At 41.1% G+C, this 21,829-nt stretch overlaps 1 protein-coding gene across 6 annotated transcripts in view; it reads right to left on the reverse strand.

Moving 5' to 3' along the window:
• The window catches only part of Med1 (mediator complex subunit 1), a 51,675-nt gene that overhangs the window by 22,460 nt on the left and 7,386 nt on the right, over positions 1–21,829 (reverse strand). For 5 of the 6 annotated variants that reach the window (XM_008845294.2, XM_029569468.1, XM_008845293.2 and 2 more), the window contains 4 exons: positions 9,943–10,021; positions 6,575–6,629; positions 6,337–6,469; positions 5,144–5,172 (listed from right to left, as the gene is read on the reverse strand). In XM_008845294.2, the coding sequence (XP_008843516.1) occupies positions 5,144–5,172; positions 6,337–6,469; positions 6,575–6,629; positions 9,943–10,021 (296 nt within the window). The remainder of the gene's footprint in view (positions 1–5,143; positions 5,173–6,336; positions 6,470–6,574; positions 6,630–9,942; positions 10,022–21,829) is intronic. The other variant, XM_029569469.1, reaches the window with a different exon arrangement.

A 21,829-nucleotide genomic window follows, 5' to 3' on the forward strand; every position in this document is an offset into this window, starting at 1 on the left:
ACCTGAGTTCGAATCCCAGCACCCACATGGCAGCTAACAACTGTCTATAACTCCAGTCCCAGGGGATCTGACAGCCTCTTCTGACCTCCGCAGGCATTGCATGACATCGGTGCACTTACCTACATGCAGGCAATACATGCATACACATAAAATAAAAATAATAAAATAAAACAAAATAAAAAAGAGCTATTGCTCTTCCAGAAGACCTAAGTTGGATTCCCATAGTTCACAACTGCCTATACTGAAAGTCCAGGGAATCCGATGCCCTCCTTCTGGCCTCCTCAGGCACCAATACTCACATGCACAAATAGCCACACAAATACATAAGTAATAAATATTCTTTAAAATAATAGCAAGAGTGGTTATGCTGTAATGAAAGAATTCCTGGCTCCCTGTTCCACAGCTGACTTGTGCCATTTTGCTGCTGCTTTATGGAGTTAAGGAACATGAATGTCTTTTTAAAAAAAAAAGCCAAAGAAAAATCTTCATTTCTCTTTATGCCCAATTTTACTGAAGAAGATGCTAATAAGCATTACACAATTCAAAAAGGGAGGAGAGATGGCTCAGTGGGTAAAGACACTTGCCTCCAACCTGATGGCCTGAGTTCTATCCCCAGAACCCACATGGTAGAAGGAGAGAACTGTCTCACCTGGCTTAGCCTCTGCCTCCCCTTGTACTCTGTGGCATGCATGCCCACACACATAAACTCACAGGGGCCCACACAAATAAATAAATGTAAACATTCAAAAAGGCAGCAGGGCTTTGTACCATCATCCTGTTATAATACTTAGGACGCTGAGGAAGGAGCACTGTTGAGTCCAAGATTCTATCTCAAAAAAAATAAAAGGTATCTGGCTATAAGTGGTAGAGCCCTGGATTCAATTTCCAGCACCACAAAGTAAAAAAGTAAGGCTGGTAATATGGTTCCATTGTAGAGTATTTGCCTGGCATGTATTTGCCAGGACTCTGGGTTCAATCTATAGCACTTCTATATAAGCTACATGCATGATCACGCGTGTACACACACACACGCACATACACACACAGGCATAAACAAAGTCAAAGGAATAGACAGTCAAAACACTTAATTCATAGTTAGCTCCTAAATAATGAAACAATTTAAATGAATCACATTCTTCTTTCTGTATTTTACTTTCCTTTTTTTTTATGTTCAGAGGAAATACATGTTTGATCTAAAAGGAAATTATGAAAGGACCTAAATTGGGGAAATAGAACATTTGCAGGCATACATCTACCTAAGAGCAGACAGAGGAAAAAAGGTATTGGGTACTCTAGAGGCTAACCACATACTCCAAAATATTCCTATGATCAGATATGCCCCAGAATAAAGAAAATACTATCTTGATGCCTGGATTTCTAGATCTCAATACTAAGGCTGGGGATTCTATTCAAATGAGGTTTTATAGATTAGACTTGAGAATTCCATACACATTTCCACAATTTTTCTTTCAAACTTAGAGGAAAAAAATTTGTGACAAATTATACTATATGACAATGCTAGACACTTTATCCTCCATGCTGCAGTACGTATTAAATAGCCTACAGTGTCAGTAAAGAAGTCAGAGGCATGGTGGCCATGCCTTTAATCCCAGCACTGGGAGGCAGAGGCAGGCGGATCTCTGTGAGTCAAGGCCAGCCTCGTCTACAGGGAAATCCTATCTCACCGCCCGCCCCCCTAAAAAAAAGAGGGAAAAAAAGGGAAGATGAGTAGCAGTCAAATAAACTCCCTAAAATAATAGTATCATGTATACAAGTGACTAAAAATATCGGGAAATGGTTAACATTCATTCTCAGGCTCCCATTTCTGAAGAGATTTACAAGTTAACTTTAAATGCCACCAATTTATAATACAATTTTCTACCCCAGGTGGGAGCCAGAAATATTGGCTTTTTCTGGAATATTTTAGTAATACACCTGAGTAAGCTTACAAATTCAGTAGAATGATTAAATGATTTCTTATACTGCACTACCATCATTTGTTTGTTTTTGAGATAGGGTCATGCTTTGTGGTTCAGGATGGCCTTATGTAGCCCAAACTAACAAATCCCCTGCCTCAGCCTCTGGGATGCTAGGAATGATTATAGGTATATACAATCCTGTCTAGCTGAATTACACTTTTTAAAATATGGTTGAAATTTGGTGTATTTGGCCATAAACACATTAAACTGGTAATTGAGAGGTGTAAATATAAAACCACTTCCTCAGTGTTAAAAGCATTAAGACATCCCCAGCACTTGGGAGGCAGAGGCAGGTGGATCTTTGTGAGTTCAAGGCCAGCCTGGTCTACATAGTGAGTTCAAGGATGGCTGGGGCTACAATAAGGAGACCCTGTCTCAAAAAGACAAAAAAAACAAAAACAAACTTAAGACATCTACATCTGGTATCTAAGAATTTCACTATGTTCAAATCATAACTGAGCTGATAATCTTCTCAAATTCCCATAAAGTATTTTTTTATTTTTAATTTTTTTGGTCTTTTTTGAGACAGGGTCTCCTCCTATAGCACCAGCTGGCCTGGAACTCACTTATGTAGACGAGGCTGGCCTTGAACTCACAAAGATTCACCTCCCAAGTGCTGGGACCAAAGGTGTGCGCCACTACACCTGGCCAAGTACTTTTATTTACATAGTTTTATTTTCTATGTATGAATGTTTTGCCCACATGTATGTTAAGTGCACCACATGCATGCAAACCCATGGAAGCCAGAAGAGGGTGTCTTATCCCCTGGAACTAGAGTTTCAGATGGTTATTAGCCACCATGTGACTGTTCTGCAAGAGCAGCCAGTGTTCTTAAACTGCTGAATCATCTTTCCAGTCTCTGTTCTATTTATTTTTGATACACACAGAATTCTTCACACTCCATCAGTAGTTCTCACTCATTCCTCCCCAGGACACTGACATTTATATATGTGTGTATGTGTGTGTGCATGTATATATATGTTAAAAAAATGGACATATATTTAATCATGTATGTGTGAGTAGCTTGTTTCACTTCTGTGGTACTAGAGATTGAACCAGGGTCTTGTTAATATTTGGCAAATGCTCCACTACTAAACTACATCTCCAGCTCACAGAGATAATTGGTTGTCACAATGGAGTGGACACTACTGGCAACTACAGGGGAGAGGCCAGGGATGTTGTTAAATATCCTATAATGTACTGGGTAGCCCCTTTGAGCAAAGAAATATCAGTAAGGCTGGACAGACAGTCTCTACTTATACTCTCAGCAACTGGAAGGTAGAGGCACGAGATCAAGAGTTCAAGATTATCTTCATGTACATAGTAAATCTGAGCCCAGCACAGGCTATACAACATACTGTCTCAAAATAAGACACCCAAGTTTGGCATGGTGATTCATGGTTTTAATTCCAGCACTGGGGGTGGAGGAGGACAGTGGTGTGGGACGGAAGACAGGCCAGCCAGGGCTGCACAATGAGACCCTATTTCAAAAAAAAAGAAAGATAAAAAAGACCCCTCTCCCTAATTGTCCATAACACTAATACTGAAAAACCCTGACAGTAGATATAAAAATCATGCTGACTCAGGGATGAGTGTGATGGCACATTCTTATAATCACAGTAATCTGGACACTGAGGCAGGAGGGTTCAAGAGGATCAAGAGTTCAAAGCCTACACAGTGGTAAGTTATTCACCTTAATATGCCCAAGGCTCTGGATTTGTACTTAGTACCACCAATAAAACAAGGTTAAATAAAAAGCTCAAGGCCAGCCTGGAACTAAGTTTGTGGCTAGTCCTGGGAACACAGTAAGACCCTGACTCAAAAAGAGCAATGGGTGGAGAGATGGCTCAGCAGTTAAGAGCACTGGTTGCTCTTGCAAAGGACTCAAATTCAATTCCCAGCACCCACATGGTGGCTAACTGTACCAGTTCTGAGGGATCTGATGCCATCTTCTGGTCAAGCACTGCACAACACAAATGCATTTACATGTAGGCAAAACACTCATACACATAAAAATAAATAAATTTTAAAAGAATTTTCTAAAAAAACACAAAAAAATAAAACAAAACTCCAAGAATGATGGCACATGCCTCTAATCAGAAAACATAAGAGGCAGGGGCTAGAGAGATGGCTCAGTGGTTAAGAGTACTGACTAGGCCAGGTGTGGTGGTTAACGCCTTTAGGCCCAGCACCCTGGAGGCAGAGGCTCTCTGTGAGTTCAAACCCTGCCTGGTCTACATAGTAAGTTCCAAGACAGCTGGGGCTACAGAAAGACCTTGTCTCAAAAAGACCAAAAAATAATAAATAAATAAATGTAAAGAAAAAACAAAAAAGAGCACTGACTGCTCTTGCAGAGGACCTGAGTTTGATTCCCAGCACCCACATGGCAGCTAACAACTGTCTGTAACTCCAGTTCCAGGGGATCCGACACTCGCTTCTGACCTCCACAGGGATTGCATATCGGTGCACTTACACATATGCAGGCAATACACTCATACACATAAAACAAAAATAATTTTTTTAAAAACAGAGGCAGGGGCTGAAGAGACGGCTCAGCAGTTAAGAGCACTGACTGCTCTTGCAGAGGACCTGGGTTCGATTCCCAGCACCCCCATGGCGGCTACGAACCGTCCATAACTCCAGTTCCAGGAGAATCTGAAGCCCTTTTCTGACCTCCACAGCATTGGATGACACGGGTGCACTCACATACATGCAGGCGATACACTCATACACATAAAATAAAAATAATAAATAAAATATTTAAAAAATAAAAAAGAGGCAGAAGAATCAGGAGTTCAAGATAACCCTTGGATATATACTAAATTCTGAGGCCAGTCTGGGGCTATGTGAGACCTTGCTGCCAACAAACCAAACAAGTCATCTTATCTCAAAATTCAAAACTTGAACAGGTACAGAATGAGAAAAGGAGGACAAGAAAATGAATCTTTATGTTAGGAAAATAACTTCTGAGCAATCTCAAAACCAAGTTATGAAGAACAACAATGCCTATATGCCTAACTTGGGAAGGTTGGGGCTTGAGGATGTAGAGTTCCAGACCAGAATGTACTACATAGCAAGATCCTGTCTGTCCATTCCCTATCCCTGCTCCAAAATAAGACAAGACTCTGTTAATGCTAAGGAACATATTAATGTTATTTGCTCACCTTAACTGCTGTACAAGCTCTGGACAGCTCTGAAATCAAAGAAATTAAAGCATATTAACAGCACTGAAGACATTATACATTTTGTATTAATAACATATGCTTTATAAAAAAAACATTAAACCTACAGAAAGCCCTTATATTAAGATATTGAAAGCATATCATCTTTACGCACACACGTGTGTTCTGGTGCACTTGGCCATATGTGTGTGGAATGCATCAGTGGTCTTCCTCCGTAGTTCTCCCCATCATTTTTTGAGACAAAACCTCTCACTGAACCTGGAGCTTGCCATGAATTTGTTTCCCTAAGATTGGATGGCCAGCAAGCACCTATCCAACACTGTAGTTAAAAATATGCCCAGCTGCCCTCAGCTTTTACATAGGTGCTGGGGATCTGAACTCAGGTATTTCTGCTTATGCAGTAAGCACTTTATCCACCGAGTTATCTTGCAAGCAGCCTTAAAAAGCATTTTCTTTCTACTTAGTGAACCAAAGACTTAGGGTGGGATAGTTAAAAATCAAAATATATGACATATTATAAAGGAGTCAATTTTAGTAATTTATTTAAAACATTAGGATCTCTTTTCAGATGCCATCTCTGGAATCAAGTATGCAAACTGCTTGGATAGGGCTAGAGAAAAGGGTCCATTGCTTACACATATTTCACAACCATTTCTATCATAGAATTTTTCATATTATCTGTCCTTCTTTATGATAATTACTTGGAAGATGGGAACTAAAAGATTTGTTTCTGTGTCCTTAGCATCTATTGCTCAACTGGGGCTCTTGATTGGTAACATGAAATGAAAAGGGTTCCTATGGTGTTTCCACTTGTCAAAGCCCTTGGATGATGTCAGAGATGGACCCAAGTTATTCTAAATTTTAGTCTAAAACTACCAATGTAAGCCCATCACATACATCATCTCTATAGTGGCTCATGAAAAATCCTAAACCCAAGCTATTTAAGTGTCCCACATTCTTTTTTTTTTTGTCTTTTTGAGAGAGGGTCTCCCTGTACCCCAGGTGGCCTGGAACTCACTATGTAGACCAGGCTGGCCTTGAACTCACAGAGATCCACCTGCTTCTGGCTCCAGAGTGATGGTGTACCACCACACCTGGCTAAACCTCCCACATCCATTTTTAAATTTATGTTCCTAAGTAAACCCCCATAGAATCAGTGAAATATCAACACATACCACAGGATTCTCCCCATGGTGAGCCACTTTTACATCACAAAGCTGTCCTGCAGGATCTAACTGCACTTCCACATAGAACATATCTGACGTGATGTAACATTCAGTGCCACTGGCACTGAGATGAGAGCCCAATCTAGCAGGAACAAATCAAAACAAAAATTAATAGATGACACATAAATAAAGCCACCCAAAATTAGCACTAAGTTAAACTTTTCGGCTTATAAATAAAATGACATACCCATTCTGTCTTGCTATTGACTCCAAACGATCAGTCATTGCTGGTAAAGATGTTACTATGAAAAAAAAAAGGAATTCATAAAGAATATTTCAAATAAATAACAAATATATCTATCGTTCCAAAATCATAAACATATTCAATACTTCAGATACTTGTAATTTGCACAAAGTCATTAGTAAGACTTGGCTGTGTCCTAGTAATAGGACAAATAACAGGTAAATTACAGTGATAAGAGTAAAGTAAGACCGTAATGACTAATCTTCATTATCAACTTTACTGGATTTAGAACCACCTAGGAGATATGCTACTGCTGAGCATGTCCTTGAGGATATTTCCAGAGGCATTTAACTGAAAAACAAAAACCAACTCTGAATATGGGTGGCATCGTCCCATGGGTAGGGGCTCCAGAATGAATAAAAGAACAAAGGAGAAAGTGAGCTGACTATCAGCATTCATCTCTGCATCTGATTGCATATGCAATGTGAACAGCTGCCTCATGCTCTGGCTGCCATGCCTTCCCCACCATGATGGACTGGTGTACCCTCAAAATGTGAGGCAAAAATCAACCCTTCCTTCCTTAAATGGCTTTTGTCAGGTATTTTGTTACAGTAACAAGAAAAGTAGCTAATACAAAGATCTATTTGAAAAATTACAGGACCAAACAAGCTAAGGTAGCACACACCTGTAATAGCACTACTTCCAAGGTGTAGGGAGGAAGATCAGAAGTTCAAGAACAACCTTGGATACATAGTGAAACCCTGCCCCAGAGAGAAAGAGAGAGAGAGACAGACAGACAAGACAAGACAAGACAAGACAAGACAAGACAAGACAAGACAAGACACCAGGCAGGGTAATGCACACCTGTAATCCCACCCAGTCCCGTGCTACACAGTAAGGTACAAGTCAACCTGGGCTATGAGACTCTGTCTCAATAAAAGCAAGACAGACATGTCACCAAACCTTTGTTCTTTTCCGTTACTCCTGATTTAAGTCAAGGTATCTTTAACTTAAAGCACATGTATCTGTTAATACAAAGCCACGCACAGTGGTGTGCTTATATTCCTAGCTATTGGTCAATGCTAGAATAAGAAAGATAAATATGAAAACAACAAAAAAAGGGCCAAGGGTAGCTAGGCATGGTGGGACATGCCTTTAATCCCAGCACATTGGAGGCAGAGGCAGAGGCAGAGGCAGGCAGATCTCTGAGTTAGAGGCCAGCCTGATCTTCTACCTAGTGAGTTCTAAGCCAGCTGGAACTAACTGAGAGATCCTCAAAAAAAACCTGTCTGAAAAAAACAACCTGAGCATGGTAGCGAACTCCTTTAACCCCAGCACTTGGGAGGCAGAGGCAGGCGAATCTCTGTGAGTTTGAGGCTAGCCTCATCTACATAGTGAGTTCCAGACCAGCTGGAGATACAGGGAGACCCTGTCTTGAAAAGACGGAAAAGACCAAACAACCCCCCCCACACACACCAAAAAAAAATACAGGGCTGGAGAGATGGCTTAACAGTTAGGAGCACTGGCTACTCTTGTAGAGGACCTAGGTTTCATTCCCAGGACTCTCATTATGGTTAACAACCATCCATAACTCTAGTTCCAGGGGCTTCAATACCATCTTCTGGACTCTTCAAGCACTGCACACATGTGGTATACCTACATACATGCAGGTAAAATACTCATACACATAAAATAAAAATTTACATTTCTTTTTTTTTAAAAAAAGGGCCAAGGGTATATTTTAGTGGCAGAGCACACACTTGGCATTCATGATGCCTTGGATTCAAACCCCGGCAGCAAACATAGAAAAAAATAGAAACAATAATTGGGTATAGGGACACTGTACTTGCCTGGCATGCATGCAGTGTGGGACTTCCCTGGATTCAATCTGTAGTTCCCCATGACAATAAATAAATTAACTTAATTTTCATAGCAATAGTCACAAAAATCAAAGATGGAGAGATGTGAGGCCCTAGGTTCTATCTCCAGTACCAAAACATAAATAAAGATGGAATCAACCCAAGTATCTATAAACAGATGAATAAACAAAAAGTGGAATGGGGTCAGGCATGGTGACACACATTCAGAATGCCAACACTTGGGAGATGACAGCAAAAGGTTAGGCATGATGGCACATGCCTTTAATCCCAGCACTGAGGCAGGTGGATCTCTGTGAGATTCAGAGATACAAAGAGACCTTGCCTCAAAGCAAACAAACAAAAACATGGAGTTGGAGAGATGGCTCAGTGGTTAAGAGCACTGGCTGCTCTTGCAGAGGACCTGGATTCAATTCCCAGCACCTACATGGCAGCTAACACCCTTCCATAACTCTAGTTCCAGAGGAATCTTATGCCCTCTTCTGACCTCCACAAGCACTGCATGACAGAGGTGCACTTACCTACATGCAGGCAATACACTCATACACATACAATAAAAGAGTCCAAGGTCACTGTTGGCTACATAATGAGTTTGAGGTCAGTCAGCATGGGTTATATGTAACCCCGTCTCAAAAAATAAAATTTTTTCTTTTCTTTTTTTTTTTAAGTACCAAGGGCCTTGCACATGCCAGCCAGTCATTATTCAATGTTAAAAATAAAAGAAATTTACACAAGAAATTCAATAAAATTTTTAAAAATTAAAAATAAACAAATAAAAGAAATTGGGGCTAGAGATGGCTCAGTGATTAAGAACCCTGGCTGTTCATCCAGAAGCCCCAGGTTTGAATTCCAGCACTCATATGGTGGCTAACAACCATCTGTTAACTCCAGTTCCAGGGGATCCGACAGACATTCACTTTTGACCTCCTAGGGCATTGCAGGACACACACACACTTACACTCATGCAGGCGATACACTCGTACACATAAAATAAATTTAAAAAAAGAGATTACAATTCTATATGAAAACATACAACTATAATCCCAACACTCAGGGGGCTAGGCAGGTGAGACCCTATCTCAAACAGCCAAAAATGAAAATGAAAATACTTCAAAAATTCAGGAACAAAGTTCAATGGATAAAAACATTTACCTTGAAGGTCTGACAACCTGAGTTTGATTCCTAAGAACTCACAATTCAGACAGAGAACCAAGTCATGAAAGATATCCTCTGACCTCCACATGCATGCTATGGCATGCTGTGTCTACATACACACACGTGCACACACACACACAGAGAAAATAATAAATAATCTTTGCATTCAGGAACAAACTCATTTTAACTCCATAAATGAAAATAAGAGCAACATCTAGCACAAAAAGTTTCTGTCTTAATTTATATTTCTATTTAAGTATAAAACACTCTGCCCACCCTGAAAATTCTTCCTTAATGTGAACTTTTATGAAAGCAACATGTTTCAAAGTATTTACAAACCTTTAAGAGCTTTCTGCAATGTCTCCAAACAGCTGACCAAATGCTGATGCCCTCCAGAGCTCATCACAACCCTCTTCTCCTATATCAAGAAACGAAACCAACAATGTTTGATGTAAACATATATATTATCCTAGTAATAAAATAGTTCAAAAGATGATTTTCCTTTTTTTTCTTCTTTTGAGACAGGGTCTTTGCCCCAAGCTGGCTTCACTCTCCTATGTGGCTAAGGATGACCTTGAATTCTGATCCTCCTACCTCCAGCTCCTAAGTGTGCTTTTTTTTTTTCTAACATTTATATATTTTGTGTGTATGTGTGTGTGAGTGAGCAGGAGGAAGAAGAGAGGGATGTGGATGCACATGTGCCAAAGTACTCATGTGGAGGTCAGAGGACAACCTGTAGAAGTCACTTCTCTCCTTCCGATATGTGGGTTCTGGGTTGAACTCAGGCCATCAGTCTTGGCAGAAAATGCCTTTACCTGCTGAGTCCTCTTACCAGCCCCACGAATTTTGGTATTCTTAGACAAGACTCTTACTATGTAGCAAAAGGCTAGTCTAGAACTCCTTATAGCTGAGAATGGTCTCAAACTTGGGTTCCTTCTGCCTTAGCTACCTGAGTGCTGGGATTAGAGGTATACACACCATCATGCCTAGGCTAATGTACAGAATCTTTAACTGTTACTTTGCCCACCTACCCAAAGGAAGAAAAGTTCATATAGATGGTTACATCCATACTCATGTGATAGTAAAAAAAATTTAGGTATCTGATAAAAAGCTAAGCTTGAGGAAAGAAGAATCAAAATGTCATAGATGAGGTAGGCTAAGGCTGAGACCCTAGCAGATAGCCTGAGAGGGTGGGTTCAGACCTCCATCGGGGTAGCAGCTTGGAGCTCAGCAGACTGCCAGAGAGTGCTGGGTTCTGGCCTCCAACTACCAAAGGACCTGAGAACCTCCATGTGGGAGTCCTTTTTATAAGATGATGCTATACAGCAGTCCCTTCTGCATGAAATAACTACCATCATCACGACTTCGGCTGAGCCTGATCACTAAACATAGTCACAATTTAGCTTGTTGACAGTTGTGCTCATTCATTAAAGGAGTGCCAAGCAGGGTCACCGGACCCTCACCTGAGTACCCAGCCACTCTTCCCAGCCAATTAGTCCAGCCTTGGAAGACAAAAGAAAAATGAGGAAGAACCCAATAGAGGGATGCTTTTGGAAGCCCTTGTCAAGAAACTCCAATGGACTCTCATATGAACATTTGAAAATTGCCCTGTTCTGACTTTTTTCTAGTTCCCTGTCTAGAACTTGTAATGCTAATTACTCTTGCCTTTACTTCTCCTTCACAGCTCCTATTCACGATCCAAGGACTTTCTTCTCCCCTTAGAGATAAGAGTTATGCAATTTGGGAGTCTTTTAGATAGACCCACTGAAGGGGTACTCCAATTGCCTCACCCTACGTCCCTGTTCAGCATGGAAGAAGCCAGAGTGGTCTGTGTCCCTATTCCCTATTGCAATTTGGGAAACCCCTTCAGAGGATGGTGTGATAAGAATAGGAGGTAGGAATTGGCTAAGCAGTTAGGGTAAAAAGACCCCAAAGAAATGTAGCCAGTTTCTTAGCTAAAAGTCAAAATGTCCTTGGGCCTGTTAGCAACATACTCTGTTCCAAAGGCCAAAAATGTCAAAAGCATTTGAGAGCTTGTATGTAATCCTTAAAAGATTTTAGGGTTACCTCTTCAGAGGGGGGGATGTTGGAGGGGAGGGAGTGGGCATGGATTTGATCAAAGCACCTTATATACATGCATGAAATTCTCAGTTTTTGTAAAAGTTTAAAAAAATGTCATAGATGAGATCTACCTCCTACAGAAGAGACAATATCTTACGATAACATAGATAATTGTGATGTGTCAGAAGATCTGTGACTTCCATATATACCAAGGTGATTTGCATGTACTCTTAAAAACTTCAACTAAATCTTTGTGATACCAGATTGTCACTTATGAAACAGGATTCCAAAATGGATGCTCCCAAAGGATAATTAACTCAGCATAACTCTTCTAATCCTGCCAGGGAAGAAGTTTCTCTCTGCCAAACATACCAATCCAATAAATTTAGACAGTTTTATGGTATAAGTATAGTTTTTAAGACTTTCCCATGACCTAAATAAATCTATCTACTCTAGACTCTCACAAAATAAACATCTGATTTATATTTTTTAGTATTTTATTATTTTTATTTTTTTATGTGTATGAGTGTATTGCCTGCATGTATATGAATGAACCCGTGTCATGCAATACTGTGGAGGTCAGAAGAGGGCTTCAGATTCCCCTGGAACTGGAGTTAAGGATGGTTGGTAGCCGCCATGTGGATGCTGGGAATCGAACCCAGGTCCTCTGCAAGAGTGGTCAGTGCTCTTAACCACTGAACCATCTCTCCAGCCCCAACATCTGATTTATTAATAATGTGGATTCCATAATGTGAGATGGCTCAGCGGGAAAGGGCACCTGGCACAAAGCCTAATGACCTTAGTTCAATTCCCAGGACCCACATAGTAAAAGGAGAAAATCGACTCCTTCAAGCTGTCCTCTAACCTCCATGCACATACCAAGGCACATGTGCCCCTGCACACACACAATAAATAAAAACAGAGATTTAAAAATAGGTTGGGGGGCTAGAGAGATTGCTCAGTGGTTAAGAGTACTTGCTATTCTTGCAGGACCCAAGTTTGGTTACCAGTACTCACATGAGGTGGCTCCCAACAGCCTATAACTCCAGTTTCAGAGGACTCAATGCTCTCTTTGGGCCTCTGAGGGCACTTGCACAAATGTGCATATAGAGACACAAACAAAAATGAATCTGGGAAAAAAAAAAAGAACAACGACAACAACAACAAAGATGGCCCAGTTGGTAAAGGCACTTCCCGCTCTTCCAGAGAACTCACGTTCAGGTCCCAGCACTCACATGGCAGCTAACAACATTCCTTAACTCCAGCAGTTCCAGGGGATCTGGCTGTCTCTTCTGGCCTCCACTCACACTGCACCCACACAGTACCCTTACATAGGTACAGGCAAACACTCATCTATATTAAAGTAAGGGTTTTTGTTTCTTTTTTTTTTTTTTTTACTAGCTTTGGAATTCACTGGCCTGGAACTCACAAAATAGGCCAGGCTGTCCTGTCTCCTCAATGCTGAGATTAAAGGCATGCACCACAACACCCAAGAAAAATAAATCAATCTTTTTTAAAAAATGATTGCCAGCCATGGGTGGTGGCCAAAGCCTTTGATTCCAGCACTCAGGAGGCAGAGGCAGGCAGTCTCTATGAGTTCAAGGCGCTGGCCTTCACACCAAGTGCCAGGCCAGCTGGGGCTACAGGGAGACCCTGTTTCAAAAAAAAAAAAAAGATTGCTAGGTATGATAGTGCACGCCTTTAGTCCCAGTGCTTGGGAAGCAGAGGCAGGCAAATCTCTGTGAATTCAAGGTCAGCCTGGTCTACATAGTTCCAGACCAGCTGGGGCTACAAAGAAACCCTGTCTCAAGAAAAAAAAAAAAAAAAAAAAAAAACTCATTTAAAAAAAAAAAAAACCAGTTTAAACTCTGGTCAATGAATACCAATGCTTTAGAAAGTAAAAAAGTAAACTAAATCTTCCATTTTATTAATAAACTGACATTCTGTTTTAAACAAGATTTGGTTAATGTGCCAAATGTTAACTTTTCAATGTTTTAACCTACCAACAAAATTGGTTTTAGTTTTTTCAGTATTGGGAAAACCCAGTTGCTTGTTTATATATGCTAAACACTAAACACTTTACTACGGAAAACATGAAAACATTTTTTTTTTTTTGCGACAGTGTCTCATGTAGCCCAGGCTAGCCTCAAATTCACTGTAAATGACCTTGAACTACTGATTATCCCAGCTTCTAAGGTGTTAGCTACCTTTCCTGCCTTTTTAATAGTTTTTTTGAGACAAGGTCTCACTATGTACACATGGCTAGCCTACAACTCATTATGTAGTCTTAAGCTAACCTTAAATTTATGGTAATCTTGCTATCTCTACTTCCCAAGTACTATAATTTCAGGTGTGAGCCATCATGCCCAGCAATTCTCACTGAACAAATTTATAGGCCCAAAATTATGTATCTGAATCTCTGTATCTGGTAAGTACACATGGGAAGTCATCATGACCAAACCAATACACTGGTACCTCAAAAAAGAGAGAGCCTTTAATAGACACCTGGTATTGCTCTAGTTCATCATGATCCTAACAATATATTTTTATTTTATTTAATTAAATTCTTTTCAATGATGGGAACTGAACCTAAAGTGTTGATGCATGGTAGGCAAGCATTCTAACACTGAGCTATACTCCTAGCCTAACAGTATCATTTATAGAACAAATTTCAAACTAGATAATGGTATTCAAATGACAACCTCTGAATTTTCAGACTAGAAAAATTGCCATATTCATAAGACAGTTTAAAAACTTTTTTATGGGCTAGAGAGATGGCTCAGTGGTTAAGAACACTGGTTGTTCTTGCAGAAGACCTGGGTTTGAATCCCAGCACCCATATGGCAGCTAACAACTGTCTGTAATGCCAGTTCCAGGGGATCTGACAGCCTCTTCTGTCCTCCATGGGCACTGAATGACATGGGTGTACTTACCTACATGCAGGCAATACATGCATATACATGAAAATAATAAAAATTTTTTAAAAAGATAAACGTTTTTATGTGGGGCTGGAGAAATGGCTCAGCGGTTATGAACACTTGCTGTTTTTCCAGAGAACCCAGGTTCAATACCCAGCACCCACATGGTGCCTAACAACCATCTGTAACTCTAGTTCCAGGGGATCTGACGCCCTCTTCTGGTTTCTGCAGGCTTTGCACAACACAAGTGCAATTAAACACATGCAAAAACAACCACTCATATACATAAAATAAAAATAATAAGTAAGGAGCTGGAGAGATAGCTCAGTGGTTAAGAGAACTGCCTGCTCTTGCAGAAGACCAGAGTTCGATTCCCAGCACCCATATGGTGGCTAACAACTATCCATAACTCCAACGCCTTCCTCTGAATCCCACGGGCATTGCATGACACAGGTGCACTTACATACATACATGCAAGGAATATACTCATACACATAAAATGAATAAACAAAATAATTTTTAAAATAAAATAAAAAGTGTGATGGTACACGCCTTTAATCCTAGCATTCTGGAGGCAGAGGCAGGTGGATCTCTATGAGTTCAAGGTGAGCCTGGTCTACATAGTAAGTTCCAGGCCAGCTGGGGCTATGGGAGACCCTGTCTCAAAATGAATAAAGAAATAAATAAATAAATAAATAAAAGGCATCTAAAAAAATTTTTTTATGTGTATGAGTGTTCTGCCTGCATGTAAGTGTCACCATATGTTCACAATACCTACAGAGGCCAGAAGAAGGGTTTGGATACTTTAGCACTAGAGTTATGAACTGTTGTTAGCTGCCATGTGGGTGCTGCACATTGCTACACAGAGACCACTGGTCAACGTGCAAAGAAAAAAGAGATTGTGGGGTGCTCAGCCCTAAATGGGACAGCTTCTCTTCCCAAGACTCTGGGATCATTGCAGAAGAGGAGGCAGAAAGAATGTAAGAGCCGGAATTAGGAGATTAATACAAGGAAACTGTGTTTTCTGGACACGGTAGGGCAGTTGTATGTATGTACCCACAGTGATTGTGAGAGCACACACAAGACCTGTGCCAAGCCCAAGCCAGACAAAATCCCACTATGGAAAGGCAAGGACAGCACAATGCCCCACCCCTATCTCAGGAACTATTAGCAATCCCAGCTCCTGAGATTGGGCAAGTCAACTGTCATTAAAGGAGTGATGCTAGTTACGTTGACCAAGTTCCAGGGGATAGATGTACAGCCAAGACTATTTGGGGAACACAAATTAGACTCCATAGGCCTTAAAAAAATAATAAAAGGTAAACAGAGAGTTCCCTAAGGAAAAAATAAAGATGACTAAGAAACATCTTAAAAAGTGTTCAACATTGTTAGCAAATAGGGAAATGCAAATTAAAACCACCTTAAGATTTCATGTTACCCCAGTCAGACTGGCTAAGATCAAGAGAACAAATGATACCAAATGCTGGTGAGTATGTGGAGAAAGGAGAACACTCATTCACTGCTGGTAACATTACAAACTCATGCAACCCCTATGGAAAGCAGTATGGAATTCTTAACTAAAAATAAACTTGCCATATGACCCAGTTATACCAATTCTTGGCATATACCCAAAGGACCCATCCTATTGCAGAGATAACTGTACAACCATGTTTGCTGCTGCTCTTTTCACAATAGCTAAGAGATGGAAGCAACCTAAGTGTCCCTCAACTGACATGTGGTTAATGAAAATGTGGTACATTTACACAATGGAGTTCTACTCAGCAGTAAAGAAAGAGGAAATGGGCTGGAGAGATGGCTCAGCAGTTAAGATCACTGACTGTTCTTGCAGAGGACCTGGGTTCAATCCCCAGCACCCACATGGCGGCTACGAACCGTCCTTAACTCCAGTTCCAGGGGAATTCAAAGCCCTCTTCTGACCTCCACGGCATTGTACAACATGGGTGCACTCAATTACATGCAGGCAACACACTCATAGACATAACATAAAATAAAAATAACAAATAAAATATTTTAAAAAAGAAAGATGAGCCAGCACTTGGAAGACAGAGGCAGGCAGATCTCTATGAGTTCCAGGCCAGCTGGGGCTACAGGAAGACCCTGTCTCAAAAAGATAAAAAAAAAAAAAGATGAAATAATGACATTTGCAGGCAAACTGGGCAAATGGCTGAATCTAGAAACTGTTACATTAAGTAACACAGAATCAGAAAAACAAAAGACCTTTGTTCTCCCTCATCTGTGGATCCCAACACCAAATCCTTATAAACAAATATCCCAGTCACCACCCATCAAAGTAGCTTCTTTTTCAACAGACAGGGATTATTATAGTTACACCACCGAACACACACAGAGATTCTTTGTGAATTGCCCAAGCCTAAGGGGCATATTTAGGATGTAACCTCTACACCTAAGACTCAGGGAACATAGAACAAGGGGTAAAGAAAACACTAACGCATCTTTCAATTATCATCAATGAAGCTCCCTCATGCAACAGAGGGCCAGGAACACAAAAGACCACAAATGGCCAAAACACAGAGAATAAGAGTCAGCAGAGTGTAGGTCCTTGAATAGGTCTCCTATATTGAGGTCCACCCACTCAGGGATCAGAGAGCATTGCGGAAGAGAGGGAGGAAAGATTTAAGGGCCAGGGAGGTGGCACATGACCATATAGAAATGGTCCTACAGGTGCCTGGGTCCCTTCTCATACAAACCTACAGCAGTGGTATCAGCATGCACAAGACCCACACAAACTTAGGCAGACAAAAACCCAGCACAGAACTGTGGAATCTTAGTTGAAGAATTATTGGCAGCTGATTACTGCTGTTTGAGGAAGAGCTTATCTTCTTGAAGAGAGAGACTCTAGATAGGCTGACTAAACCCTGGTAGATAAACTTGCACTGAGGGACATCTCGGGATACTAACTTTATATATAGGCCTTAATAAAAGCAGGGTCTCCAGGAGATACCTGCACACTCATGTTCACAGCAACATCATTTACAATACCCAATGTGTGGGAGCAACTTGGACATCCACAGACAGATACACGAATAAACAAAATGTGACACGTGCATACAATGGGTTTATTTAGCCTTAAAGATGGAAGTCCTGATACATGCTATAGTAGGATGGACTGTGAGGACACTGAGCTAAATGAAACCAGCAGGCACAGAAGGATAAACTATAATTCCATTTACAAGAGGAATCTGAGGAACCTAGACTAGTCAAAGGCATGGAAGCAGAAAGAATGGTAGTTTGCCAGGAGCTGGGGGAATGGGGGAAATGGGGAGCTGCTTGATGGGATATAGGGTTTTGGTTCTGCAAGATGAAGCTCAGAGATTAATCTTACAACAGAGTAAAGATACTTAAGACCTATGAACTTTGTAAGCTTAAAAATGGTTAAACATGGGGCTGGAGAGATGGCTCAGTGGTTAAGAGCACTGGCTGTTCTTGCAGAGGACCCAAGTTCGAGCCCCAGCATCCACATGGCAGCTATGACCGTCCTTAACTCCAGTTCCAGGGGAATTCGAAGCCCTCTTCTGACCTCTGCGGCACTTCACAACATAGGTGCACTCACATACATGCAGGCAACACACTCATACAAATAAAGACAAAAATAATATTAAAAATGGTTAAACACAGTGAGTTCTAGGACAGCTGGGGCTACAGGGAGATGCTGTCTTCTCAAAAAAAGACCCAAAAAAAGGTTAAGATGGTAAATTCTGTGTTACGTATATTTTACCATAATTATTATTTTTAATATATGAAAGGAAAAGTAGAGGGGGCTGTAGAGGGCAGAACCTAGAGGCAGAAGTATGAAGAAGTCTACATTTACAAAATAAAGGATTCAGCAAAGACCACCAAGAAAGCAAGACGCAGAAGTAGGAGACAAATGGAAGAGGACAGCCAGGCAATTCAGGAAGGAGGGAGTCAGAGAAAGGTGAGGGGAGGTGGGACAATGAGACAATGAAAGGAAAAGAGTGAGCACCATGCCTTTGACCCTCAAATCGTAGGTCAAAATAAACCTCTCCCTTTAAAAACAAATTAACAACAACAACAACAACAATAATAATAATAGTAATAAACAAAAGGGGGCTGGAGAGATGGCTCAGCAGTCAAGAGCACTGGCTGGTCTTCCAGAGGACCCGGCTTCAATTCACAGCACCAATACAGCAGCTAACAACTATTTGTAAATCCAGTTCCAGGATATCTAACACCCTCTTCTAACCTCCACAAGCACTGCACATGGGTGCCCTTACCTACATACAGGCAATACACTCATACACATAAAAGAATTAAAATAATAAATATTAAAAGAAAAAAATGGAAGACATGAAGTAAGCAGGGATAAAGAGACAGAGGTGGATCTGAGAGGATATAGGTGAGGGGGTCTGAATAAGATCAAAATAGATTGTGTGAGAGGCTGGAGATAGCTCAGCTGTTAAGAGCATTGACTGCTCTTGCAGAGAAATCAGGTTTGGTTCCCAGCATCCACATTGTGGCTAACAACCATCCATCCATAACACCAGTTCCAAGAGATCTGACGCCCTCTTCTGGCTTCTGCGTGCAATGCATGCATACAATGTACTTACATGAAGGCAAAACACTCATACACATAAAATAAAATTTTTTAAGTTATTTTTATTTTATGTGTATGCATGTATTGCCTGCACGTAGGTAAGTGCACCCATGTCATGGAATGCCCATGGAGGACAGAAGAGGCTGTCAGATCCCCTAGAACTGGAGTTACAGACAATTGTTAGCTGTCATGTGGGTGTTGGGATTCGAACCCAGGTCTTATGCAAGAAGAGCCAGTGTTCTTAACCACTGAGCCATCTCTCCAGCACCATAAAATAGTAATTTTTTTAACATGCATGAGTGTATTGCCTACATGTATGTGAGTGCACCCATGTCATGCAATGCCGCGGAGATCACAAGAGGGCTTCGGATTCCCCTGGAACTGGAGTTAAGGATGGTTCCTAGCAGCCATGTGGGTGCTGGGAATGGAACCCAGGCCCTCTGCAAAAGCAGTCAGTGCTCTTAACCACTAAGCCATCTCTCCAATCCCAAAATAAAATATTTTTTAAAAGCAAAAACATGCTGGGTGTAGTGGTGCATGCCTTTAATCCCAGCTTTTAGGAGGCAGATGCAAAGAGAACTCTATGAGTTCAAGTCCATCTTTGTCTACATAATGAGCTTTAGGCAAGCCAAAGCCATATAGTGAGATCCTATCTCAAAAACAAAACAAGGGCTGGAGAGATGGCTCAGCGGTTAAGAACCCTGACTGTTCTTGCAGAAGACCCAGGTTTGAATCCCAGCACCACCAAGGCAGCTAACAATTGCCTGTAACTCCAGTTCCAGGGAATCCAACAGCTTCTTCTGTCCTCCATGGGCATTGTACGACATGGATATACTTACCTACATGCAGGCATAATACTCATACACATAAAAAAATAAAAATAATAAAATATCAGCCAGGCGTGGTGGCACACACCTGTGGTCCCAGCACTTGGGAGGCAGAGGCAGGCAGATCTTTGTGAGTTCAAGGCCAGCCTGGTCTACATAGTGAGTTCCAGGACAGATGGTGCTATAGGGAGACCCTGTCTCAAAAGGACCAAAAAATAAATAAATACATAAATAAATAAATAAATCAAAAACAGAAAGGCTAGGGATGTATCTAGTGAAAGAGCACATGCCTAGCACGCACAAGGTGAAAGGTTCAATCCTGGATACCATAAACAAAACAATGAATTAAAGTCTATTGGGCAGCCAGGTAAAGATACAGGCTTTTAATTCCAGCACCCAAGAAGCAGAAGCAGGTGGGTCTGTGTGAAATTCAGACTAGCCTGGTCTACTTATTAAAATCCAGGCCAGCTGGGAACACAGGGAAACGGTCTCTTAATTAATTAATTAATACTCTATTAGGACTAATGACACAGCCTTAGGAACTGACATGGTAGGAGAACCAACTCTCAAGCTGTCCTCTAACCTCTATACACTTGTTGGGGTACCCCTTCAGACACAGACAAAAAAAAATTAATAAAAATGTTGCCGGGCATGGTGGCGCACGCCTGTAGTCCCAGCACTTGGGAGGCAGAGGCAAGCAGATTTCTGTGAGTTCAAGGCCAGCTTTGTCTACATAGTGAGTTACAGGACAGCTGGGGCTACAGGGAGACCCTGTCTCAAAAAAACCAAAAAAAAAAAAAAAAAAAGTAGGGAGCTGAAGAGATGATTCAGTGGTTAAGAGCACTGCTATTCTTACAGGGGACCTGGGTTCGATTCGATTCCCAGCACCTACATGGCGACTAACAACCAAACATAACTCCAGTTCCAGGGAATTCAATACCCTCTCCTGACCTCCATGGGCACTGTATGACATGGGTACATTTACACACATTCAGGCAATACACTAATACACATATAATAAAAATAATAAAACATTTTAAAATGTAAAGAGCTAGAGAGATGGCCCAGCAGGAGCACTTGTTGCTCTTGCAGAACACACAGACTGGGTTCCCAGCACCCACATGATAACTAACTAACCCACCCCTAACTCCAGTTCCATGGGACCTGAAGCCCTCCTCTGGCCTCCACAGGCATTGTACACTTATGGTGCATTTACATGTATTCAGGGAAAAAACACTCATACATGTAAAAGAAATGTATAAATAAGTCTCCAGTAGGAATAGCATATAGATAAGATAAAAGAAGTAAATTAGCTGGGCATGGTGGCACACGCCTATAGTCCTAGCACTTGGGAGGCAGAGGCAGGCGGATCTCTTTGTGTTCAAGGCCTGCCTGGTCTACACAGTGAGTTCCAGGCCATTTGGGGCCATTTGGGGTTACAGGGAGACCCTGTCTCAAAAAGACCAAAAAAAAAAAAAGGAGTAAATTAAAATGAAGGCACCGCTTACCAGGAAGTAAAGAATGTCTCTTTACATCAAGCAATCAAGCAATCAAATATATTCTTCACAGGTCTATTTCTTAACAACTGTGCGTGAAGATCCCAATGTATGGTCACTTAATTTTATAAATGCATTCAGTTGTCATATCCTCAGATTCCACATCCTTCAATTCAACCAACCTTTAATCCCACCACTCAGGAGGCAGAGGCAGGTGAATCCCTGTGAGTTCCAGGCCAGCCTGGTCTACATAGTGAGTTCCAGGCCAGCTGGGACTACAGGAAGACCCTGTCTCAAAAAATCTTAAACACATATACATAAAATATATGT

The sequence above is a fragment of the Nannospalax galili genome, unplaced genomic scaffold (assembly GCF_000622305.1).
Source record: "Nannospalax galili isolate Female #2095 unplaced genomic scaffold, S.galili_v1.0 scaffold1382, whole genome shotgun sequence".
Lineage (NCBI taxonomy): Eukaryota > Metazoa > Chordata > Mammalia > Rodentia > Spalacidae > Nannospalax > Nannospalax galili.